The following is a 26981-nucleotide window of genomic DNA, read 5'->3' as shown; positions in this document are numbered from 1 at the left end:
CAGCATACAAAAGGAAAGGCAGCATGAAAAAAAATGAACTTCAAGCAAATAGGTACAGGCTGGATTATTCATTGGAAGCTGGAGCAGAAGAGAACAGGACAGGCTTCAATTCGATTAAACTGTCTGAGGCAGAGACAAGGCACTAGAATGATGCAGTGGATGCTCTGGTACCCTATCCAGGTTCTTCTGCAGGGCTGATGTACCCATTCCTGGCTTCTGGGAACAGTGGCACTGATGGCTAACAGCTGAACTGGGATTTCCCCTTTGCCACAGGTTGTACAAGTTATCCTTCCCCTCCAGGTGGCCTGCGGTCAATGATAGACTGATGGGGGATACAAAGCCTGGACCCTCCCCTCAATTTGGGAAATTTTGAAGGTCCATCCCAGCTCTAGTATTTCCCTAAAGGATCAGCTAAGGGCTCTGTTTCCACTACTCTGCAGGTTAGTTTCTCCCTCTGCCCAATTCTACCTTTCTCCTGCCTACAGGTATATCTCCTGATCTGAGGTCCCAGAGAAAGTACTGGATGCCTAGTTACATTTGAATTTCAGATAAACAATGAATAGTTTTTAGTATATGTTGTGTGATATTTAGAATATACTTATACTAACAAATCACTTGTTGTTTATCTGAAATTTGAATTTAACTGGGTGTCTTGTATTTTTAGTTGCTAAATCTGCCAACTCTGCTTCTGAAAGTATTTCTTCCTGGTAAAGCTTCTGCACATGACTTTTTTATCTTGAGTCTGTTTCCAGGGAACCCAATCTAAGACAGGGAGGGTGAAATAGAGTAACAGAAAGGGGAATGAGGCACATTTTTTACTTTCAAAGTCTGCTTTGGCATGTTTAACTAATGCAATGCTATCCAGAGCTTATCGAGAATGGGTTTCTAGAAACTCAATTCTCCCTTCTCTTGCACTCTTATTTTCCTGTCTTATAATCCTCAAGTGAAAACAAATTCCCAATCTGTAGACAAACAGGAACCAGACATACTGGTCATGCCAAATAATGAAGCAAGATAAATGAAGCAGTTATCAGAATCCTCACTTCATTTTTCCTTGTACAAGGTTCTCTTATCATTTTGCTCCCACGTACCTCATCATATCTTCTCTGTGGTTTCCCAAGTTAAACAAAATCATTAAATAGATGTTTGTGAGACCCCTACAGATAACTTCTCATTAGTCATCACCCTTTTCAGAGATATCAGAGTAGGTAACTTTTCTCCTATTTTGTGTATTTTTGGAGAAAATCAAGAAACTATTTAATAGGACTATATAATCAAACATGTTCTTCCATGAATTCCAAATAGAGATCAACAATCATTTTAATGCTCTAGTTTTTTTCTTATAGACTAACATTTATAGCATACCATAACGAATGTAAATGGTAAAAGTAATTTTAATGCTGGATTCCTAAACAAAATTTTGCCAAGTGTCCCTCCACAGACTACTGGCCCCATATAACTAATCCGAGCATTCTGGAAAATAGCTTATGTGGCATTCCAAACACTATAAACCCTTCTAATAAGAGATCATGCATTATTTTTACATCTTAGGTTCACATAGGCATTCAATAAATGATAGCTTCAGTAGCAGCAGTCATTTATTAGAACAAATATGCTCACATGTCTTAGTCTGTCTGGACTACTATACCAAAATACTATAGACTGGGTAATTTATAAACAGCAGAAATTTGTGGCTCACAGTTTTAGAGGCTGGGAAGTTCAAGATCAAGGTGCCAGCATATCTTGTGTCTGGTGAGGTCCTGTTCCTCACAGATTACACTTTTCACATGGTGGAAGGGACAGACAGGCTCCCTCAAGCCTTTTTTATGTGGGCACATATCCCATTCATGAGGGCAGGGCACTCGTGACCTAATCACCTCCTAAAGGCCCTATCTGTTAATACTACTACATTGGAGATTAGGATTCAACATATGAATTTTAGGGAGAAACAAACATTCAGACCATAGCATCACAATAATTGGATAGTACTATAGGCTTACATTTAAATTAAGATTGTCAGGACAAATGCTCAAATTGAATACATTACAGTAACACGAGTCAGGCATGTTTAGACTTTAATTCATATTTTATTCTACCTTTTTAAATGTTTTCTCACCTTCTTGTATTCTTTCCAGGTATGTCTGCATATATTTATTCACCATTTGAACTTTCTTAATGATTTCATTCCAAACCCACCATTTGCTGTGAAATCCATCAATCACATACCAGTTATGATGCTGTTCTTGATAAAATTGCCTAATCTCACCAATATTTTTGTGGTACTTGGCATTCTTGACAGCTATAATTTGTGTACTATTGTGCAATGGATAAGGGAAACTAATAGAGAAACAGAGAAGGAATGGAAAAAGCTGTTAAAAACATACTTTTTTCTTCCTAGATGATTAAAGTTCATTCCTTTGTTGTTTTCATCATGGTACATTACCTTTGCTCACTTTTTTTTTCCAGGTGCAATCTTCTGAAAATCTCCTTGGAAGGCACATCCAACTCAAAGATGATCATGGGAATGATTGACCTAGCATTGAAGAGATTGACTTGATGTGCAGTTACAGGATATCCATCGATGACAACACTAACAAGGAGAAATGTTAAAATAAAAAACCCACATTTCTTGTTCTCTCATGCTTCCCTCTGCCTTCCAGAACGAGTCTATCTCTTCAGGAGCAGTCCCATGCTTTTGCTTTTGTAACTCGACTCATCTGCTTCACAGGTTGCCCTCTACATCTCTGCATCCTGAACCTCAGTTATTTTTAACCTCACGAGCCATGAGGTGGGCAGTAAACAAACACACAGACACAGCTGGGAAGGTGGAGGTAGGGGAGAGCTCCGAATTCATACACACTTAGCATCGCAGAGCTAGGTTTTGGCAGAATTCAAGAGATAACACATATAATACCTTGAACATTGTGTTCAACTGGTGCTATTAATCTAAGCATGGATGAAACAGTAGGAAGAATACAGGTCTTAGAGGCAGAGAGACTTAGATTTGAAACCTAGTTTGAACTCTCTGAGATTCAGTTTTCAGTAAAATAGGGGAAATGATATTAATAAGATATTTAATCTTATTTTAAAGATCAGAGATCAGGTATGTAAAGCCACTAGAACAGGGCTTGGCACATATTAGGTGTGCAATAAATAATACCTTAGTGAGGGATTAAGCAGATATGGGAAAAACTGTGTTCTAAAATTGCTTTTGTAGTAAAAGGTCTGTGAGGAGGCTGGGGCTGCAAAAGGGGAGATGGAAAATCGGTAAGAGGAGCCCTAGCAGATCTGCGTTGGGACCAGTCCATCAGGACTCATGATTTATGCCTCTGAGCAGAGGTGACAAAGAGAATTTAAGTTAGTCCAACAGTTTGAGATAATGAGATTGTTACTGTCACACTGAGAGGAAGAATAAAGGCTGTCCATAAATTCTGGAGGAGGGGGCCCCCAAGTCAGGACACTCGCTAGGAGGTGGGAGCAAGCTGTGCAAGCTGGCTGGCAGTCCTCAGGGGCTTGTTTGGCATAAGTCACAGACACCCTCCCTCAGTGCTCTCCAGCTAAGTCTCTAGACACTAGTGTTAAATTGCATGGCAGAGGGAATTATAAATTCACAGAGCGAGGCTGGCCTAACAGAGAATATATGAGGGTGCCATTGTGGTTTCTTTAAATAGAGAGCAGCTCAACTTCTTGAGCAGTGATGGGTCACTGAGTAACCCTTAGGACTCAGGAAATTCAGGGTGAATGAGCAGTCCTTGTCCTGGTATTAAGATGAAAAAAAAAAACAAAAAAAAAAAAACACCAAAAAAACCTTTTGACTCAACCAAGGTCCCTGCACTGAGGTCCTTCCTACACAAAGCTGAATACCAGGGAGCAGGTGGCTCAATTTGTATAAGTTCCAGAACTTCCTCTGGGGAAAAAGTCTGACACCCCAGAATCTGCTCCCCTATAACTGAAATTGGGAGAATTGTTCAAGGATTTGATTAAGGGCCAGTGGTAAGGAAGGGAAAGAAGGCTCTTACTAATAAAAACAACTTTAAATAAATTGGGGTGGGGGTGTGGAGGTGGGTCTCTAGGTCAGTGACCTGTGCTCAAACCCAGGGCCGCAGGCGTCACTGGGGAGGGCTTTTATAATGGGTGTGGCCAGTGGCTGTGTTCGGGGAGCACGGCTGAGCAGAGGAGCGTGAGCTGGAGAGAGCTCAAGCACACAACACTCTTGTCCAAATATGGCTTCAAGGGAGGGGCGCTGCTGCCTGTGCAGAGGGTGGGCCAGAGAGAACATCTAACTGGACCAGCACCATCTGAGGGGAGGAGGAGGGCAGCTCTTCTGTCACTCCATGGGGCAGTGAGAAGTCTACTAGGGTGAGCCTCCTTTGTGGACTGTGTGAGCCTGGAGGCTTTTGGACAGCTCAGGCATTGCTGGAGGGAGTGAAGTGTTACTGCCCGCTAGCTAATCTGCCATGTGAGTACTCAAGCCAAGTTGTAGCTTGGCAGGAAATTAAAATATGTAACCATATAGGTGTCCAGAGTTTGTAGGTCACATCCTTTACAAGAGCTTTAAACCCCATTTAAGATAATGTTTTAAATTCCTAGTGAGCCATTTCTTGAAAGATTTATCCCCCTCTGCCCCTCCTCCCACCCCACTCACTCACCCTGCAATATTGCATACGCTTTCCATCAGAGAAAGTTCTAAGGCTTGAATAGCCAGTTCATCAGGCGCCGTCATTCCTTTATGAAGATGCCAATTTAACATCAGTGCCAGCTCTGTTTCTGGGTGGTGGTTTAATATATAACGCAAACTGTCTCCTATTGACAAACGCTTTAACCCATATTCACTTGCAATTTTTTTGGCAACTGAAAAACATAAAACTTTAAACTCATTTCATTTCACAAATTCACCAGTTACCCTTAGTTTTAGACTCTAAGATCTAAAACTAAGACTTGAACAGCAAGCTAATCTTTACATTCCTCCATGAACTTTTGAAAATTAAAATCTCCACGTTACCGAATGAACTGTCAAAGGTCAGTCATTATCAATACTTCAGGTATGCGCCTGATGGATCTGGTTAATGAGCTAACTCTGTGATTTTTTTTCCCCCACAACCAAACCAGTGTTTAAGGTTTTCTTCCTTCTGCCTGAGGCAGCAAAATTTTTGAGAGCTTTGCAAGGCATTTTATGTGTTTTCGATATTTGGTATTATGCCCCAAATAACAATAACACTGTTGTTTCCCTGGATTGTACATTCCCCTGTCTGTCCATTTATGTACTCCATGCCGCAATCAGGACAGCATAGTCTATACAGTGAGGTCTCAGTGAATCCTCTAGGAGATAATTTTTAAAAATTATGATGGCATACCTGACATTTTAATAGTGATTTATATCTTATGAGGAATTTTTCATCTGTGACCTTGTTTGATATTTTCAACCATTCCATCAGATGGGTGGAATGGATATTGAAATTCCAATTTTATAGATGAGGGGAACTGAAGCCCACTAGAACAGAAGGATTTGTCCAAGTCACACAGACGTTGCCATTGGCTGACTGAGGACCCAGATTGGCTTCTCCTAAGTGAGACCATAGACAAACGGCTTCCAGTAACCACTAGATGTGGGAGTGCTCTGTTGTCTTTATGCCTTGCCTGAGCATTGTTTGGAGACAGCCATGGGTAAAGGATTCTGACAGCCCATCTCTTCCTATGAGGAATGTGCTTAACTGACCAGGGACCACCCAAAAGGGAAGCCCCTGTGAGAGCTACAGAGCTCTTAATCTCAGCTTTCTACAAATACTGGAACTAGACCAGATTTTTTTTAAAGTTCTAAAAATAATTAAGCTTTGAAATTTGCCATCTTGTTTAAAAATTGACTGACATTTCAGCAAAGAAATGAGAAATCATATTGTTGTGTCTACATTTTCGCCTTTTGCTCTGCATGTGGAATCTTAATATGAATGTCAATGTTCTGCTGTTTAGGGGAAATACCATTAGCTTTGTGAACATTTAGAAAACAGCTATTATAGACTCTTTTGTCATCTTAAGAAGTTCAAAGGGCAAAACAAACTTTCCATCTGAAGAGCTGGAACACAAAACTCTCCTTTATTATTCTTGGTGGCAAATTAATCTTTGACCTTCTCTCTCCCCTTCATTCTATATTCAGTGAGTCGTTAAGACTTACTGTTTTCCTTTAACATATATCCACATCTATCCTTTCCATCCTGTTCTCGTGACCAACCACTGTTCTTGTTATCATGTCATCTTGAAATATCACAACCAATCTATTTTGGGACTATTTGCCTTAAAAAAAAAAAAACAAAAAAACCCCCTACAGCCTAAAGTTAAACATAATTCAAACATTACCAGAATATGATTTATCAAACACCTTTTTCAGTAATGACTAAGACAATCGATTTTTTCTTTTTAAACTATTAATGTAGTAGAGTATATTTATAAAATCGTTTAATACAATTTTTATGCTAACACAATCTTGTAATACATTGTTACAGTCAGTTTTATAATTTTTATTTAGGATATTTGACTGTAATTACAAATATTGGTTTGTAATTTCTTTTCTTGTTATCTTACTATGTTTTGATGTCAGAGTTATGTTAATTCCAAAATGGATTTGCATTCTTTGTATCTTTTTGATTATATGGCCTATATTCTTTAATAAAAGAAAGAAAAGAAAAATAAAATGGGAAGCTCACTGTCTTTTCCCCTGCTATGGAAGAGATTATAAAAACACAGACATGATCTCTTGAGCTTTTAATTTTTTGAAAGTTTGATATCATTTTTCTCTAAAATCATTCGATCCTTTTTAGGAGCTGGGTTATATTTTTCGATGCTTTTTCTTCAATGGTTATTGGTCTATTTTGGTTTTCTATCTCTTTTTGAGTCAATTTTGATAGTCAGTTTCCTGAAGAAGTGGCACTAGTTTTCAGGGGTTCCTTTTATGCTTGAGGAAAACAAAGGCAAACACACACTCACCTGTAGTTTTCCCAGATTTTGGAGGCCCCACAATTACAATCTTAAGGGGCACAGTAGGCTTAGGTTTGGGTTGGCGGATATATTTGATTGGGTTCTTCATAAATTTCTCTTTAGTTTCCTTACTAGATAAAAAATAAATATACTGACGATGAATCACAGGATAAACTGGATTCTCTGCATTTTCAACTGGCCTGATTGTCTCTCCTTCACTTAGCTGCAACAAATACACAATTGCATTTGAAAGTTAGTTTTGATTTAAACAGCCTTTCTCCCAAAGACATTTAAAAAAATTTGTAAAATAAGAAACAATTTTTTCTTATAGAATAATAAAACTAATTATAATCAAATATTAATATTAGATAACTGTGGAAAAGTACAAATTATTTTCCACTCACATGTAGTCAATGTAATATTTCTTAACTGGCTTTCGGTTTATGACAGTTATAGTTCTTCTACTTCCTTTATAATATCAGTGTGTGCTGAATATTTCTGCCAAGGGGTGTGAGGTTGTTTGCATTTATTCATAGGCCAATTTATCTTCACAAACAGGTCCATTCCTAAGGTGGTGCTATGGATTGAATTTTCTCTCCCCCACCCCTCAATTCATATGTTGAAGCCCTGGCCCCCAAAATGGCTGTATTTGAAGATAGGCCATGACAGATGTTGAAGGTCAGTGGCAGTGTCAACATCACCATTCTTGGGCTGGAGTGAAGTTCATGACTGGAAGTAAATGCTGGAGACAAGGGGGAACTCAGGCGTGAGTGGGGGTCTCTGCTCTGTGTCATATAGTTGGTAATCAAAGTTGAAAGTTTAATGATTCCATTTCAAATTTCCAAGTATTTTTATAGCTAGAATACTACATGATTCTTACTGTCTTTGATATTATCCGGTCTTCTTCCTAGACACACCTTTAAAAAAAATAAATAAGGGAAGAACATGGCTTTCAGGTACATTTGCTGAAATTACCTTTACAGGGTCCCAATAGCCAAATGAGCTTGTATACTTATAGGTATAGTTGAGCATTTTCTGGGCAATGTGTGCCGATATTGGATAACATTTCTCAAAAATGCTTGCACGGTTTTCCACCAGTGGTTTCATTCTCAGATTCAATATATACTGTACAATGTGGATTTTCCGAGTTCCATTAATAAAAATTATTGGTATCAAAAACTTATCCAAATCATCCTGATGAGAGAAATAATAAAGCCAAATATATTTAGTGGGAAAAAGGCTGGTAGTATTCAGTCACAACATATAAATACTGCTGGTGACTGACTACTTCAGCTTAGAAAACAAATAGCTTCCAAGAGGCTGTGGTTGGTAGCTACATTTACTCTGACCCTGTGTGTGTTCTCTTTTTTGGAGACAGGGTCATAGGGTCTTGCTCTGTCCCCTCAGCTGGAGTGCAGTGGCATCATCATAGCTCACAGCAACCTCAAACACCTGGGCTCAAGCGATCCTCCTACCTCAGCCTCTCGAGTAGCTGGGCCTACAGGTACATGCCACCAGGCCCAGCTACCATGTTGCTCTTGATTTGTGGACTTGTTTTCATAATTCTTTAAGTGGTACAGACAAAAGGGAATACAGCCCTAAAACATGCATTTCTGTTGAAATGTTTAAAAGAAGGCATAAGCCAAATTGCTTTTGTCTCATTCTCAAATGTTACTTTTTGAATGATGAAAACTGAACAAAAAGTAATACCTGTATATTTTGAAAATTATGCAAATCTGCTTCAAATTTCTCTCCCAGTTCACCTCTCAGGCGTTCAATTGCTTCACTTTCCTGTTCATCTTCCTCAGTCATCTCTTCCTCATCTTTTGGAAACTCCTCTTCAAGGATGTTGTCAATATCATCTTCATCTTCTTCAGCCTCCTCTTCACTAATTTCTTCATCATCTTTACTAGAACTCTAAGGAAGAAAATATTCCCTTTTACTATATACATATAAAATATGTAACAAATGCTGCTGTTAACCAATCATCTGGAATGTTTTGTAATAACCAGATATTGGTTAGTATTGTATCACAACATTCATCTAGTAACCCAGTAAGGTTTTAAATATTAATATCTGGTATCCAGAAATTTAATACCTTCAAGACTCTGACATCATAGTGATACCACAAGTAAATGAATAGACAAGATATTAAATACTGCTTATGTCTATGATTGCCAAAATGTTACATGATTTTGATGGTCAAATAATGCAGTTCAAAGAGTATAAAACTAGCTGTATTAACTGGGACAAGATGAGTTTCCTTACCTGTAAAATGGGAATAATAAAGGTGCCTACCTCACAGTGTTGTTGGGAGCATTAAAATTAGTTAATACACGCAAGGCCCAGAGAAAAGTGTCTGGCACATGGTAAGTATTTGAATGATTGCTATTATTGCTGTTATGTGAGTATAGCTATTATTGTCATCTTGTGTAATGCACTGTACTAACAGGAGAGTAAATGCCATTCAGGAGGCTACAGCCAATTTAAGGAAACAAGAATAATACATAAATGATTATTAAAGACCACACCAGGATATTGGTACTAAGTTGTGTTGTATAGGCTTTAAGTGCTATCGTTCACTTTGCATGAAACTGAACCTTAATATTTATCCTCCTGCACTGCCTCCACACTGTTCCATGTCTCCGTTAGAGCACTGCCCTCCAGTCTGCAACCTGGGAGTCATCTTAAACCTGGGAGTTAGCTTGTCTCCTCACTCTCCATCCCTGCCCATCCAGTTACCAAGGATTGTCATCTTAACACCCAACTCTCTCCTTTCCCAGACCCTCTCCACTGTCTTATTATCTCTTGCCTGCAATCTTCTGATTAGCTGGCTATTCCCTAATCTTTCTGAATGACTGGGCCTTTGGTTCCTTGAAAGGTGCCTGGAGCTGAGATTTGGACTTGTGGGTGCAGGGGGAGGATGAGGGCACAAGGGCCTGTTCCTACTCCTGCCCAGGCTTCCTTTTCCTCAAAAGGAGCTTGGCCATGGGGCGGGGGTTCTCACTTTTGATGCCTTTTAAAGAATTTTGAAATCATTTGGTCCTCTTACTATTTTCCCTTTTTATTATATTTTGACTTTTTTTTTTAATCCTGAGATTTCCTTTTGTAGGATTATTGCAATTATGGTGGGATGAGTCCACACTACAAGCTGGGGACATCTCAGTTCCAGATGAAATTGGGGTCACTTCTCTGGCACTACTTTTTGGCCCTTCTAACTTTTTTTACAAAATTAAATTATATAATTTTAAGAAAAAACTCATTTTTGTTTCAAAGAAATCAAATTTTATAGCGTTATATAGGGTAAAATGTGGAACTCTCTCTTCACATTCCATCTCTATTTCTACTCTCCTACTTGGAAATAATTTTGGTTAACAATTTGGTCAGACTACTTTTGGATGTTTTTCTATATACATCTAATTATATTTTATTTTAAACATAAATGGGATCATTTTATTTCCTACACCTTATTTTTTTAAAATTAGCAATATACTTAAAAATAATAAGCTATATGTTGTGGTATGGAAAGAAATTTAATAGCCATATAGTATTTCATAGTATCACAGTTTATTTGACCATTTTTCTATTTTAAAAATGTGTTTTTTCCTATAGAATCCAGTTTAGAAATTAACAAAATAAACAGTAAAAAGAGCCACTTTTGACCCTTGTGATAATTTGATTTCTCTTGCCCACTAGTGATGAGAAATCTAGCTAACTGACATTATTCCTCATCTCTTTTCTCTTCTGTTCCCAGTTTTAGTTATATTTTTATTCTTAATTTTGCAATTGAATGCTTGCAACTTTAAAAACTATCCCCAAACCTCTATTTATTGAGTTGTCCTCTTTAGGCTTAAGTCTTGATTTCCTATCAAGAGGATGTTCTTCCTCTGCCTTCTAATTCTCCCTCTCTCCAGTCTCCAAATTTTTGTCTCATATTATTACATTTACATTTCTGTCCTATAACGCTAGTTCAGTATTTAGTGCTTCATGTAGAAATTGGTTCCAAAAATTGAAAGTAGACAGGATTGCAGTGTTTTCCAGCACCAGAGAGGGAGCCAGTGCGTGTGCAAGGCAAGGTCGGCTTCCAGCCCCAGCCTGAGACTGAGCATCCACAAGATGGCGATATTTTCCTATGAAATTAATGCAAGTAGTCACTGGGATGTTGAAGTCAGACAGCAAAGGCAATGATTTTGTTAAGGCAGGAAGACAAACCTGGGAAGCACGTTATCTGCATGTGATTTCCCAGTAAGTTTTAAAAAGATGAGTCATGGAGCTGCATATTCTGCACAAAGAGGCAAATGGGGAGAAATCCCCTGGATCTGTGGATGAGAGCAAGCTCAGGGTGTCACCTGGAGGTCAGCGTGGATTCGAGTCAGAGTGTCACATCAACTGATGGTAACAGTCCCAATAAACGATCCCTGAGATGCTGTATGTTGTTAGCATTTTGTTGTCTAAGGTAGTATTAATTGCGAGATGTATCGCAAGGAATTGGAAAAAAATAAATACATATGCTGTTTTAGTTTTTAATTCATCAAAAATCTCAGGAGTTGTGTTCCAGAAGTTTGTACAAATTAATTGTGTGGGATACATAGCCAATTTTATAAAAGATTAAGTCTTAGGAGAGCCAATTTACAAAATCTTATTTAACCTATAGCTATAAATATTGAATCCTTGATTGCAAAATAAGAAGAAATCACTCCATTCTAATGTTAACAAATGGAAAAATTATAAAGATCATTTTAATTTTATCCTGAAAACTAATGCTTAAGAAAAAAGATTTAACTAAAGAATAGCAAAGGAAGAGAATTAAAGTATTATTAATCAGGAAAACTATTAATTGATTTTTCCCATTCAACATGAAAAACCTAGGCTCATAGAGGCTAAAAGGAACTTGCTCAATGTTATACGACCTTAATAAAACAACTGTAAGTTGAGTGTCTGCCTGTGTCAGCTCTCTGCTAGGTACCGGAGAGCCAGCAGTGAACTGAGTCAGTGAACATTGGACAGAGGACACCAGTTTAGGTCTGCTCATCCTCCAAACCTGGACTCCCTTGTTGCTGAGACATTTGAAGTGCCTTAGAAGGGGACCGCTAGGATTTCTCAAGGGCTTAGAGTAGTTAACTATACTTGACTCCAGGTTAGGATGCCTGTCTTTTTGATCCTAAACATTAGCATGACACCTTGAACAGAGTAAATTTTCAGAACATGTTTGATATCGGAATAAGCCTTAGAATAGGGCCAGAGATGTCTGTAAATTTTCTTCGTGGCTGATTTGTCAGTATCTGAGACACTGTTAGCCACAAGTCTTAATTAATGTTTGCTGATGGACCGACTGAATGAATAAAGTCCAAGGTAAATGATGAAGAGGGTTCTTATTCTTAGATGGTGTCGTAACTTTCTCTGTCTAATGGTTTTGGATCTACTTTTGATTGTAAATCTTTTGTTTTGGTAAAGCAGCAATTGCTTCGGCCTCTCTTCTGCAATGCTTCATGCCCACAGTCACAACTGCGTTGCATCAGCAGTCCTCCGTGCAGACGTCCCACATGTCCACACCAGGGCGGCATATGGTGACACTTGTAGCTAGTTCCATTTTTGTATTCCTCTTTTTTTCTTCCTGCTGTTTGGCTGGATATTTTTATGTAAATGGAAATCAGATTACAGGAGGGTCAGCCTTGAAAAGATGCTACAGAGGTGTCATAAACCAGAAGGAAAAGGAAGAAGGCAGGGGCTATGCTATCATTTGCCTTGGTTACGAGAATGACTGTGTATATATGAGCCTCAGGTTCTTTATTGAACAGCTTGTCTAGTCACACATCGTCTTCAACTTCTGCACCCTTGAGTTGCTTGGCTGTAGCACTTGTGTAGGTTAGGTCTGCTCGGGAATAGCTCCTTTCTAAATAAAACAAAATCCGTGATCTGCAAAGTTTATCAGCAGATACCAAGAAGGTGCTGCATTCAGGGCAGGGGTCTGACCCTGAGGTTCACAGGCTCTGCCCCATTCCATTCCTTACCCTGAGTGAATCAGTGTTTTAACTCCAGCACAACTTCACAGGCTCTGTCTAGCCTCACCCAAGCTCCCAGCCTGTCTCCCTATGGCACTGGCTGGAAGTGTGAAAAGAAAAGATGAGAATCCCAGAGAAGCATAGTTCAATGCTGTATTATATTTTACATTAGATTATTTAAACACCTTTAGTGGTCTTTTCTTTAAAAAGTGTTCATTCTTCTGATTATAAAAATAATAGGTCATTGTAAACAGTTATGAAATACCAAAAAGTGGAAAGAAAATAAAAGGTGTATATATAATGCTTTTTTTAAAAAAATTTATGTACTTACCTCCCCTTTCTTTTTTCTATCTCTCTCTGCCATAAGTTCAGCCCTTCTTTTAGCAATCATATCTTCCTGTTAAAGAAAGAGACATTTAATAATTTTAATGGAGAATGGTAACACTTACTTTCTATGTATTCATGTATTTTTCTCCAAAGTGGAAATATTAATAACATTGGGGTGGAAGGATGGCAAAGTTTGCAGGAAAGGATGCAATGATGGTAATTATGTTGCTTGCATCCTCCTGCCTCTGAACCTCTTGATCAGCTATTTACCGCCAGGGCATAAACAGCACTTAGAGTCAGTCCCTCTTTCCACAAACTTTATAACTTCTTTTCAAAATTTATTACTCATTTGGTGGCAGGAAATAGGGAAATACTTTGGAGGTAATTTGTTGAAAACATTTATTATACTATTAAATTCAATAGCCCAACAAACCTAAAAATACACATGTCCATATGAGGAAAGCATGTGTGCTTGGGATATCCTCACAGACATGGTGTGTAGACAGCCAGTCTTTCCAGGGTCCTCTAAATCTAATGCAATGGATCCTTTGCCATGTCTCCCAGGTTTGCATGAACACTAATCAGCTTCCCTGGGGTTTGGGCCTTGTTGACTGAAGACCCTGCAAACTGGAGTCCCTTTAAATACCGGGAGAACAGAGCTGCCTGAGGACATGCTCTTAGGGTTCTGGTCTAGGCCAGCAGGACCTTGCTGCTTTCATCTGGTAATTGTTGAGTACATTTCCTGAGGACTTATACCTTAGGCAAAGAAATAGTTATAGGCATTCAAGAAGTATTTGTAGATAGAATTATAAAACTGAATTAAATGAAATTCATTTAGTTTATGAGCCCCCGTAGAGATTCTATAGCTCTTAGAGAGTGAGAATTTACAAACGCTTCTAGTATTTCTTTTTTTAAAACATAGTTTTACCATAGGTTCTTTAAATGTGGATCTGTGAAAACAATTTCCTTTGTGTTTTGATAATACATAACGACCACTCTATACACCCTAAAAATGCAAACTATACACAATAACACCCCTGTATATTCTGAGTCTACTTTTCCTCTGCTCCCTTTACTCAAAGAAGTAGTCAGTGAAGTTTAACTAATTATTGAATGTCTAAACAGATGCCAGCACTGTCCTGAACACTATAATATTTACTCTTTCTTTTCTTTCCTTTTTTTTTTTTTTTTTTTTGGGACTGAGTCTCGCTCTGTCACCTGGGCTAGCGTGCCCTGGAGTCAGCCTAGCTGGCAGCAACCTCAAACTCCTGAGCTCAAGTGATTCTCCTGCCTCAGCCTCCTGAGTAGCTGGGACTACAGGCATGTACCAGCATGCCTGGCTAATTTTTCCATTTTTAGTAGAGATGGGGGTCTCGCTCTTGCTCAGGCTTGTCTGGAACTCCTGACCTCAAGGGATCCTCCTGCCTTGGCCTCCCAGAGTGCTAGGATTACAGGTGTGAGCCACCATGCCTGGCTTATATTCTTTCATTTTCTGTTCAAACATATCTGCAGGGCAGACAGTGATATCCCACTCTATAGGTAAGTTAACAGAAATTCAGAGGGTTTAACTCATGTAATGTCACACAGCTAGTGTAGTTGGTTTTAGAAACTCCCAGATAGGGGAATGCAAAAGCATATGTTGTGGCGGCTACTGCACAGAACAGTTTGTATTTGTTCCAGTTGAAAAATAAAGTTAGAGAGAGGGTTTGGAAAAAGAGTGGGAGTTCAAACCTTAATGGGGTGGCTTGGCTTAATCAAAATAAGAGTTTTAGGAAAATCAGCCTGGAGGTAGTTGGAAGGATGGCCTGGAGGGTGCAGAGATGAAAGGCAGGAAGGATGATTAGGAGGTCACTATAGGAGTGCTGGTGTGAGCTGAGAAAGATCTGAACCAGGGCAGAGTTAGTGGGTGTGAAAATGAAAGAGCAAATGCATGAGCTTATAAACTAGCTCCTGGAACCTGCTGCTTTCCTATTCCAGGTCCCCAAAATTCTCAGATCATGTGATATCTATGATGGGGCTTCACTGCCCTAGAGCTGTTCTGTCCAATACGGTAGCCACTAGCCACCATGGCTATTTATATTACAATTAACTAAAATGAAATAAAATGAAAATATTTGATTTCTTAGCCACACTAATCACATTTCAAGAGCTCAGAAGCCATGTGTGGTTAGTGCCTCCTGTGTTGGACCGTGCAGACCTAGGACATTTCCATCATCACAAAGTTCTATGACAATGCTGGGCTGGACACTCCAGGTCCCACAGTGAGGCAATGTACAAATGTGCTTCTCTATGTCCTCTTCTTTGATTCTTTCATTTCATTTCTCATCCTTACAGAACACTCGCCTGACAGACAAGTTTGGTCTGTTTCCTTCAGAAAAACCAGGCAGCAGGAAAGGGAAGAATGTCATCAAGAATAAGGTGAAGCCAGATATTAATATCTCCCCTCATCTCTCTCCTTACACCACAGTTCTTGGACGGCTAAGAACTCTGCTTGCTTTGATTTTGTGTAGGAGAGGGCTGGCCTGGGATGCACAACTTTAATGTGGGTTGGGAGAGGGATGGATGGCAATGCCCTTGAAGGGATTTTGTCTGGCTAACCCCAAAGAGGGAAAGAATTTGACTACTGTGTTTCCCCGAAAATAAGACCTACCCATAAAATAAGCCCTAGCAGGATTTCTAGGCATTTGCGCAATATAAACCCTACCCTGAAAATAAGACCTAGTGATGGGCGTGGCTACGCAGCCTATCTGCACAACCCATGCATTTTGTGGAGGAGCGGTAAAGAAGACGAGCAGCCCTTCTTATCTGCCCCATGAGAGTTCTATTGCTTGACATGAGAGATTGGGGCCAATGGTTCCTAGGGAAATAGAGTTGCAAGAAATTCAGGATGGAATTCGGGGTTTGGAGAGTTATAATGATGTTCCAGAAGAAGGCGACTTAACTATATTTGAATAAATGTAGATTGTTGTACCGTACTTAAAAAAAATAACACATCCCCTGAAAATAATCCCTAGGGTGTCTTCTTGAGGAAAAGTAGGCTTCCTGCCTTCAATCTTGGTTCTTTTTGAATGTCTCACTAACAATAAAATATATTACCTGGTACCTTCCTTCTACCAATGGCAGTTCTTTCCTTTGTGACCACATGGAATACCTCTTATATAAGCTCTCTTCAGTATGAAAGCCTTTCAAACATTTGAATATGGCTCTCATGTCCCATCTTGGTCTTCCTAGCTCCAGACTCAAAAGCCCCATTCTTTCCACCCCAGCACAGATCTACAGATTTGCCTTTTTAGAGCATGCCATATAAATGGAATTGTACAATTCCTCCTTTTTTGCCTGGCTTCTGTCACTTAGCATAATGATTTTGATTTTTATCCATGTTGTGGGGTGTATCAATAGGTCATTCCTTTTTAATGCTAGGTAACTTTCAAGTATAAGGATAAACTCCCTTTTGTTTATCCATTCATCAGTGGATGGACATTTGGGTTGTGTTCACTGTCTGGCTATCATGAAAATGCTGTTATGAACATTCACGTACAAGTTTTTATGTGGACATATGTTTTCATTTCTGTTGGACAGATTCCCAGGAATGGAATTGCTGGGTACCCTATAACACTTTTGAACATTTTATGGAATATTCCTCAGAATATAATTTTAGAAACAAAGTTCTAATCTCATGTGGATCTGGTTTCACTAGAGGTTCACATGGCCTTGAAGGATGGTGTTGTCCATCATTCCAGGGGCTAGTGAAAAAGGGCACTGAAAACTCTACTTCTCTGTGTTTCAAGGATCCATTTGTTGCCTCTTTGCTGCTGGGTCTGGCAGAGGAAGCCTTGGCACTACCACTGCCTTCTATTTGCCTTAAAGAAAGAAGCATTAACACACTGATAATCATGAGAGCCTCAAATAATTCTTAACACATTATAAATAGTCTTAATATTTGCTGAAAAATATTTTTATGCTTCCTGTAGCATTAAACACAGAAAACTACATTTTTGTGAGGGCCACTTTATACTTTTAATAGATGCTGGACATATTTATTTTCATGCTTTTTTACTGGATACATACCCTGATTTTTGACTTCATGTCTTTGATGAGTTTTCTCCTTTCTAATTTCTTCTTTTGTTTCAGTTTCCACTTTTCAATTCGGGGAGGAAGGAGGCGATCGAAAATGTCTTGATCATCAACTTGTATAAAAACAACAGCATCTGGGAAAAATCCGTGCTCCCCTAGAAACAATGCCTCTTCGGGATATCGTGGGAAACCATCTAGTATAAAACCTGTGGACCTAGGTGAAAATGTTTGTAATTTACTTTATTTGCTTAAAATCTTATATTACAAATATAGATATAAAAGTAAAAAAAGTGTTGCTAAATCTCAATTTTATATAAGATATGTAATTAATACCTTAAAAATTCATTGTATATCTTTTATTTCTTTTATTTTTTTTATTTCTTTTAATACTTCTAGTTAATAAACATATTTCTTTTCCCAAATATATCAAATTGGATTAAAATTATAATATTTTATATGTATATTTATAATATAAAATTTTAGTCAATCAGTTTATAATTACTATTAATTAGAAGTTTACTAAAAGTAATGTAAAGATCAAAGGAAAAGAGAAAATAAGTTTTCTGCTTCGGAGGAGCCCGGCATAATGAATGTGTTACCCCTTAGATAAAGAATACACCTGGCTGGCCCACCTTTAATAGGAGTCCTTACCTTTAGTAGTTTTTCTTCTAATTATGCTTCCTTTTATGAGACAATTCATACCCTCTTCCCTGGATCTCCTTGTAACTAATGACAATTATTAATGCATATATGCTGGCTCCCAGGTGTAAGATGATTATTTTTAAATGGGATTGTCAAATTTGCCCAAGTATGATGAAACTTTAAGGATTGTGCAAATAACCATAATGTTATTACGTTCTCATTAGGGAGCATTTATAAAACAATTAGGCTTTGAGAACTTGGCTTTGTTTAGTCAAGAGATTTAATATTAGTCCCCTTTAGAGTAAGAGTCTGTTTCTCTTGCTTATCTGAAGTTTGGTTTGTTTTAAATGTTTATATTTAGATACATGTTTTCTTCTTAATATGAAGAGGACTTTCATGAACATCAAAAGTTTCAGCTTTCAAAGATGTTAATTCAAAAATATTAATTTTCTCTTCTCATTACGAGGACAAATTTCCACACATTGGCCATAATATATGTGTCTTTTTCGTTAGAGAGGTCTAGTCTCTTCTGAGAGGAGCAACTTTATTCCTACTGTTCCGATATCACTTCTTTGTCAATTATTTCTGAAGTTTTATCTCTACTCTTAACTTCTCTTCCGAGTTTTAATTCAGAATTTTCAAAAAGCTGCACAGTTTCTCCATATATTCATATTCCCTTCAGGAATAATATATGTATTATACTGTCAAAAATCATACTCACTGTTACCCTTCCAAACTGCTCTTCCTTCTGACCCAAATTCCAGGGGCCTTTGGACCTCCCTGCCAGCTCCCTTTTGCTTCTCACATAGAATAGCTGAGTCCTGGCATGCCCTCCTCTGTGCTCAATTTTCTTTGCTGCCACTTAGTTCAAGCCCTGACTATATGGCTGCAGGATTAATGCAATTTTTAAAATGTGTTGATTTTTTCCCATGATTATAAAAGCAATACATTTCACTATAGAAAAATTGAAATATAGAGAAAAGCATGAAAAAGGGCAAAGTTATCTATCATCTCATATCCCAGAGGTTATTGACATTTTGTTTTATTTCTTTCCAGTTACTTCTTCAAGTGTCTATCTCTCTATCTAAAGTTTTGTATCTTCTTTTTTAACTCAATAACATTTCTCATGTGATGACAAATTCTTCATTATAATAAATTTTAATGGGGTTGCATAATATTCAGCTATTTTATTTAGACTTTCACAATTTCACTTTTTACTTCTAATTCTTCAATTCATATCTATATCTGTCTACATATCTATATATCCTTGTCCATATCCATCTATCTGCCTATATTTTAATGTACACTGTGAGGTCAGAGCTAAATGAATGAAGAACAACCTGTGACTATATAGCTGCAGGTAACCTGTCTAAATTTTCTACAACTACAAGCACTACCTGCTTTTTTGTGTTTTCTTCCTTAATTTTAACACTGGCCTAAAGAGCAAGCTCTTCAAGTTCTTGTTTGGCAGCTAGTTCTTCCTTGTTCCCTAATCTAATTTAGGGAACAAGAAACTAAACATAAAATTTGTGACTAATAATCCCACTCACTCATTTAGACCAGGGACTAGGTGAACAAGAGTGCCCAGAGACTTAAGAGGAACACTGGAATTAGCCAGTTATTTAAATTTTCTGTGATTCAGTTTTCTTATCACTTAAATGAGATAATAAGAATTTTTTATCTCATAGGATTGTTGTAAGGATTAAGCAAGCTAATAGGAATAAAACATAGTCCAACCATACCTGGTACATAGTAAGTTCCATATATGTGTGTGTGCTATAATCAGTATTGTAAATATAATTTCATTTTCTTTTGGTGAATATCAAGGCAAGATATTCTGGTTAGGAAATGAAGGTGAAGTTTTAAGTTTGAGTGACCTGGAGATTCTTAAATGTGTCCTTTCTGGGGTCAGAATTGTTCCTGGCATTTGGTAAAGGGATAATATTATGAATAGCTATTAACTGGTCTTAACAGTAGTTGTTAAAAGACCACAAGTATAAATAGTCCAGCATGTGTTTAGAGTACATGGGTTTAGAACACGAGTTTGCCACACCACAACTGCACATTGGAATCACTGGGAGGTGAGGGGTTCCTTAAAAACATCAATGCCTGGGTCCCAGTGTCATATCCCTAGAGATTCTGATTCAACTGTTTTGGGATGGGGTCCTGGCAACAGGATTTTTAAAAAAATCCACAGATGTTTTTAATGTGTATCTCAAGTGAGAATCACCAGTTTACATGAATATAAATGAGAAAAAAATCTTGAATATATGTTGAACTACATTTTTAACTTTTAAAAATAAAACAAATAAAAGTAAGTAAATGTATAATTCTACATAAATTAAGGTACCGCATTGGTTCCTCAAACCACCACTCAGAAAGAATCATGTCGAGAATTTCAGAAGGCAATGGATCATTTTCCATTAGATTTGCTTTGATTGCTTCCTCTTCTTCTGTAAGTTGTAATTCTGGAGGCTAAAAACAAAAATCAGAAAATAAAACAAGTTTTACAACTCTATATTAGTCATTGCATGTTCTTATTTGTATGTGGGCACTAAAAAAAAAGCTGATCTCATGGAGGTGGAGAGTAGAATAATTGCTAGAAGCTGGGAAGAGTATGTATGGGGGGGATGAAGAAAGATGTGGCCGGGCGAGGTGGCTCATGCCTGTAATCCTAGCACTCTGGGAAGCGGAGGTGAGAGAATTGTTTGAGCTCAGGAGTTCCAGCCTGAGCAAGAGTGAGACCCCGTCTCTACTAAAAACAGAAAAAATTAGCCAGTCAACTAAAAATGAAACAAACAAACAAAAATTAGCCAGGAATGGTGGCTCACACCTGTAATCCCAGCTACTCGGGAGGCTGAGGCAGGAGGATTGCTTGAGCCCAGGAGTTTGAGGTTGCTGTGAGCTAGGCTGACGCCATGGCACTCTAACTCGGGGAACAGAGTGAGACTCTGTCTCGAAAAAAAAAAAAAGATGGAATGATGGGTACAAACATACAGCAGATAGAAGGAAGAAGTTCTAATGTTCCATAGCACAGTAGGGTGACTATAATTAACAACTATTGTACATTTCAAAACAGCTAGAAGAGAGGACTTGATGTTCCCAACACAGAGAAATGATAAATGCTCAAGGTAATGGGTATCCTAAATACCCTGATTTGATCATTACACATTCTATGCACATAACAAAATATTAATATCACACGTACCCCACAAATATGTACAAATATTATGTATTCATAAAATATCAAAACTATATTAATATAACAATTAACATAAACAATACTATATTACATAATTGAATAGGATGAAACCTGTTTTTTCTGAGATAATATTTTTAATACTATTGCTTATAAATATTTTAAAATTTGAGCTCTTTTCTTTAAACCAATATTTAATATGGTTATAAGCAATAAGTAATATTTATTATAACTAAGAGGAGTGACTTAGTGATAAGATGATTGATTTTCATACATAGCTTTGGGGTCATATTTCATTACTTTTTGCTAAAACCTTGTTTAATTTATTTCACACATTTATATGGCTTAACTTGTCTTTGCTGTTTGTCTTTTAATTATACAGTATTATCTCTCCGGCCTAGATCCTGATTATGGGATGGGCCAACCAGACAGCCCTCTGAAATACAATCTATAAGGGGATTCCAACACCATAATAACAAATAGAAAGTATTATGATTATTAACTCAGGTCAACTCTCTCTAATAAAGGTTCACCCTTGATTCGATAGTAAAAAACAACAGTTATTACTAGAATGAAACTATTTTTGTTTGAGTACTTTTGTTTTCCAAAATTATTATATGAAGCTGAATAAATAAGGTATGATGACAAACTGCTGCTTACCAGGAAGTAGGATTAATTTGATTAATATTATCTAGAAATAAAATTCCTTAATATGCCTCCTGAGAAGTCTACTAATTCAGAAAATAGCAAAAGAAAGCAAAAAAATGAAACAACAACAAAAAAACTATGGAAAAGCAGAAAATATTTGTGGTATTTTAAAATCTAGACCTGTTAAATTGAAAAACTTGGATTAATGTACATTTTTAAATTAGTAGAATATCAGTTTTTTCCTGATTCTACTAAATATAGGTAGAAAACATTTAGGGAATATGTTTGAAGGGGTACCCCATTACCTGTTAGGATACCACATGTCTCTGTCCAACCTTGCTCACACCTGGGTCCATCTACAGGGGATCATTTGAGAATGAAATGGTCTAGCTATATCAGAAGTAGTTAAAGTGTGAGTTGGAATTAAGAATTATCATTTTACAACTCTGGATAGAAACCATCTAAAAGATGCATACAAACTTTCTGGCAACACATCATTAGAAATTAATATTTTGAGATCTCCATTGGAGCTGGGGAAGATTTTTATAATACTTGATAGAAACCAGAAAACACAATAGTGGAAAACTTTATTGTCTAGGTCAGGCATATCAAACAACATAGTCCCAAATAAATCTGTATGACAGTCTTATTAGGGAAAGCTTTTCTGATTTTTATCGGAGTCATGTAAAACTCAGTATTTTATATTCTAGATGAGCAGGAAGGTCTGTATTTAACATATGGGGACAATGACTCTTTAAATGACATTTATAGATTAATTTTTTTCTCAGAAACTTTATAAAGTGTTATACTGCTTTATTCTACTTCCCCAAAGTAACACCAGTAAGTACAGCTTTCTATAAAGAGATTAATATTACTACCTGCTTTTTTGCATTTTCTTCCTCAATTTTAACATTGGCCTGAATTGCAAGCTCTTCAAGTTCTTGTTTTGCAGCTAGTTCTTCCTCTAAATCTTCCTCAAATTCAGGTCCAACTTTCTTTTCAGTTTTGAGCATTATTTTTTCTTGAAGAAATTCTTCAAACTGAATGTGAAAGATGCCCAATTTTTCTGCCAACGGTCTTCCACAAGTAGTTTTGCCAGAGCCATGAGGGCCAACGATGCATATTCTTAATGGAGGAACCTGCCACAGCGGGTGGATCAGGGAAGGTTGGGACAGAGACGGAGTGAAGAAAAGGAAGTTTTGAGTAATTTAAAAAAACATAAAGTTTATTAACTGTCCTTGTTAATAATAGGTAGGAATTATCACTTCATGAACTCAAGGATGTTTAGACATTAGGATTTCAATTAACATAATTCACTGCATCAACAATAGTCATCAGAGAGCATCAATAACCACAAGATTATCTTCATATAATATGCCAAAAGCCATTTAATAAAATAAAATTTAATTAACTTTGTTTTAAAAAATGTTTTGATTAATAAAGAATGGAAAGACTTTCTTAACATGATAAAAAAAAAGAAAAAATCTCTGTACCAAACAAAAAGCCCATTACTAATAAAACTCTAGAGGCTTCTCCATTTATTTCAATAATCTCTATACTGGAGATGAGGAAGCCTGAATCCAGAGAATCCACAGTTATGTGGATCATCCATTGGATGCTGAAATTGTCAAGAACAATGGTAGAGTTGAGATGAAGCAGGAGCTAAGTCTTCTGTGAGTGTGGGGAAATATGAAATTGGTAGGCGAGAGCAACAAGGAGGGAGCGTTGGTGATATATCTGTGTAGTATAAGCCTCAAAGGGGCTGGAGATTTTGCAAGGGGAAGGGAAAAAATAAAATGGTATAAAATGCAGCTGCAGACTCACTCCATACTTTTGGATCCCATTTTAAATCCCTCAGTGATAAAATTGCTCATCCACCAGTTAAACCTCTGACAATTAGAGCTGTCTGGCACTCAGAGGGTATTAAGGTAGCTGGGTAGCAAAGGGAAATGTTCCTGGCAAACCCAGTGCATTTTATGCTTTGCAGAAGAACTATGGAAATATCACCATGAGTTTAGGATTTTATCCACATGGATTTGTGTAAAACGAGGTAATAATCACAAGCAGCAAGCCAAGCTAAGAGAAAAATGACAGCTGAAAGCAGTGATAAAAAAAAAAAAAAAGACAAATGGCCACAGTCCTTAAATGATTGGCCCTAGCACCAGTTGATTGGGGCTTCTCAGTAAGGGCACAACTATCCCTGTGGGCACTTTATAAAAGTTGAGTTTCATGAAAATGGCCCAACTTATCCAGAAGAGTTTCATGTTCTGTGTGTTCAGTTTAAGAAGTCATTGGTGTTATCAAAAGTAACAAGACAACATATTATGATTTTATGTCTTGATCCTGTAATCCACCCCAGGGAATTATGGTATAGTGATAAAATAATTCAGGAAAAACAAACACAGCCTATTTATTTATGACAAAGGTGCCAAGAACATACATTGGGGAAAAGACAGTCTCTTTAATAAATGGTGTTGAGAAAACTGGATATCTATATGTAGAATAATGAAACTAGATCCCTATCTTTCACCATATACAAAAATCAACTTAAAAGAGATTAAATATTTAAATGTAAGACCTGAAACTATGAAACTACTAGAAGAAAACACAAAGAAAACACTATAGGATGTTGGTTTGGATGAAGATTTTTTGAATAAGACCTCAAAAACACAGATGACAAAAGCAAAAATAGGAAAGTGGGATTACATCAAGAAAAGAAGCTTTTACACAGCAAAGAAAACAATGAACAAAGTTGAAGACAATCTACAGAATGGGAGAAAATATTTATGACCTATCCATCCAACAAGGGATTAATAAGTAGAATATATAAGGAACTCATACAACCCAACAGCAAAGGAACCAATAATCCAATGAAAAATGGGCAAAAGACCAGAACTGACATTTCTCAAAAGAAGACATATAAGTGACCAACAGATATCTGAAAAAATGTTCAACATAACTAATCATTAGGGAAATGCAAATCAAAACCACAATGAGATATTATCTCACCCCAGTTGGAATGGCTATTATCAAAATTACAAAAAAATAACTACTAGCAAGGATGTGGAGAAAATGCTTAAAATAGTAAAATGATTTTTACCATTTTTTCAAGTGTACAATTTAGTGGCATTAAATACATTCACAGTGTTGAAATCATCACCACTATTCATCTCCAAAACAGTTTCATCATTCCAAACTGGAACCTCATACCTATTAAACAATAACTCCCATTCCCACCTCTCCACAGCCCCTGCTAACCACCATTATATTTTCTGTTTCTATGAATTGCCCTTCCTAGGTAAAACATATAAGTGGAATTATAAGGTATTTGAACTTTGTGTCTGGTTTTAATAAATATTTTTTAAAAGAATATAGAAAATTACTTCAATGATGATAAACAAGTAAGAATTAAACACAAACCCATTCATGCAAACTTAGGAAAAGATTGATTATTTTATAGTCATGGTAACTAGCCACTCAATCAATTTTAAACCAGTTTAATTGACCAAGGTTAACTTACCTCAGGGAACACATTTTTGCAATCCAACCAATCAGTGTCAGCCCTCACTCCTGAAAACCAATCAATCAGGGCTGCACTTACCTCCATGACATTCCTCTGAGTGTGAACCAGTCAACAGCAGTCTCACCTTAGTGATCACACTTCTATAGATGATGTCAACCCGCTTATGCCTCTGCAAGTCCACAAATCCCACACTTCCCAAAGCCCTCTAAAAGATCATCAGTCTGCTCCTCTCCAAGAGACTAACTAGGGTGGCTAGCCATCAATACTGTAAGCAGTAAATCCAGCTGTGTCTTTTTATTTCAGTTAAAAAGACAGATATTAAGTGCTGGTTTGACACAAGTCATTACTGTAGAAATCAAAATAGATAATTATTTTATGTTATATCCCAAAAAGCTGTTCTTTGAACTTAGATATTTCACTATATTGCCATATGAGATGGGGGACATCATTATTAAGTAAAATGATAGTGGTTGGTAATCTGTCTTTTAAAAAGTCCTCAGGAGCAACCAAAAGTATTTAGGACAGGAATACTTTTTTCACCTTCAATGGTTCTTCATGAGCCACATAGTCCTCAGGATGCTCCAAAAACTTTTCTTTTGCCTCAGGACTAGAAAAATAGTAGATCTTGTCTCGATATTTAGCTGCTTCTTCTGTGCTGCATGGTTGTAGGATGAAGTTTTCTTTGAGAACCACTGGACAAAAGTGCTTTGTATCTCCCAAATGCCTCCTTTTCTCTTTAATTCTCTCTTCATTCTAAAAATGTTATTCAATGTTTTAGAGAGCATTATTAAAAAGTATTTCGATGTAAATACTAAGGAGAAAATTTTTAAAAATGGATCTTGAATAATATTTAATGTATAACAATACAACCTTGAGGCAATCCACAAAAGAGCAGTCCTTATACTATTTTAATAATTTAAAAAATCATTTTTTCATATCCAGGGTCACATTATAATGAAAATAAAGCAGCATTGAGAACGAAGGTGTTCCCAGTCATCTACAGACATAGATGTAATGAAAAACTCCAGGTTATCAAGCAGAGTACAATGGATGGTGAAAGAGAAAGAAAAAGAAAGAAAGGAAAGAAGGAAGGAAGGAAGGATAAGAGGAAAGAAAATAAAAGAAAAAAGGAAAGAATGAAAAGGAAAGAATGAAAAGGAAGGAAAGAAAGGAAGAAAAGAAAGGAAGGAAGGAAGGAAGGAAGGAAGGAAGGAAGGAAGGAAGGAAGGAAGGAAGGAAGGAAGGAAAGAAGGAAGAAAGGAAGGAAGGAAGGAAAGAAGGAAGAAAGGAAGGAAGGAAGGGAAAAAACCTCCAGGATGTGCTGGTTCAGGGTCATTGTGAGGTTAGTTTCTAAAATAAAATTATTCTCAAGAAGTAAACAATGAGTCAAGATCAAAACTTCTTACCCATCACAAATTAAATGGCAGATGCAGATCTAACTGCCCATTAATTAGGCTTTCTTTAATTTTCTCAGCACAGTTTTATAGTTTTTAGTTCCTGGACATCTTTTGCCAGATTTATCCCTTAGTATTACATATTCTTCATGCTATTTTACAATGCATTTAAAAATCAATATCTGTTTGTTTATTGCTTATGT

The 26981-nt window shown here is 37.1% G+C and overlaps 2 protein-coding genes across 2 annotated transcripts in view; one reads left to right on the top strand and one right to left on the bottom strand.

The window, feature by feature from the left end:
• Positions 1 to 26981, bottom strand: part of AK9 (adenylate kinase 9) — a 110828-nt gene that overhangs the window by 9930 nt on the left and 73917 nt on the right. Inside the window, exons 25-35 of the mRNA XM_012753169.3 lie at positions 25925 to 26137; positions 22740 to 23000; positions 20365 to 20489; positions 17367 to 17586; positions 13303 to 13368; positions 8680 to 8886; positions 7945 to 8163; positions 6979 to 7192; positions 4650 to 4851; positions 2444 to 2590; positions 2117 to 2337 (exon numbers count right to left, since the gene is read on the bottom strand). Coding sequence (XP_012608623.1) covers positions 2117 to 2337; positions 2444 to 2590; positions 4650 to 4851; positions 6979 to 7192; positions 7945 to 8163; positions 8680 to 8886; positions 13303 to 13368; positions 17367 to 17586; positions 20365 to 20489; positions 22740 to 23000; positions 25925 to 26137 — 2095 coding nt within the window. The remainder of the gene's footprint in view (positions 1 to 2116; positions 2338 to 2443; positions 2591 to 4649; positions 4852 to 6978; positions 7193 to 7944; positions 8164 to 8679; positions 8887 to 13302; positions 13369 to 17366; positions 17587 to 20364; positions 20490 to 22739; positions 23001 to 25924; positions 26138 to 26981) is intronic.
• Positions 20039 to 26981, top strand: part of CDC40 (cell division cycle 40) — a 487800-nt gene continuing 480857 nt past the window's right edge. The window contains exon 1 of the mRNA XM_076003066.1: positions 20039 to 20043. The gene's annotated coding sequence lies outside the window, so the exon portion shown is untranslated. The remainder of the gene's footprint in view (positions 20044 to 26981) is intronic.

Source organism: Microcebus murinus, chromosome 5 (assembly GCF_040939455.1).
Source record: "Microcebus murinus isolate Inina chromosome 5, M.murinus_Inina_mat1.0, whole genome shotgun sequence".
Lineage (NCBI taxonomy): Eukaryota > Metazoa > Chordata > Mammalia > Primates > Cheirogaleidae > Microcebus > Microcebus murinus.
The sequence above is the reverse complement of the archived record's forward strand: the minus strand, read 5'-3'. Positions and strand labels throughout refer to the sequence as shown.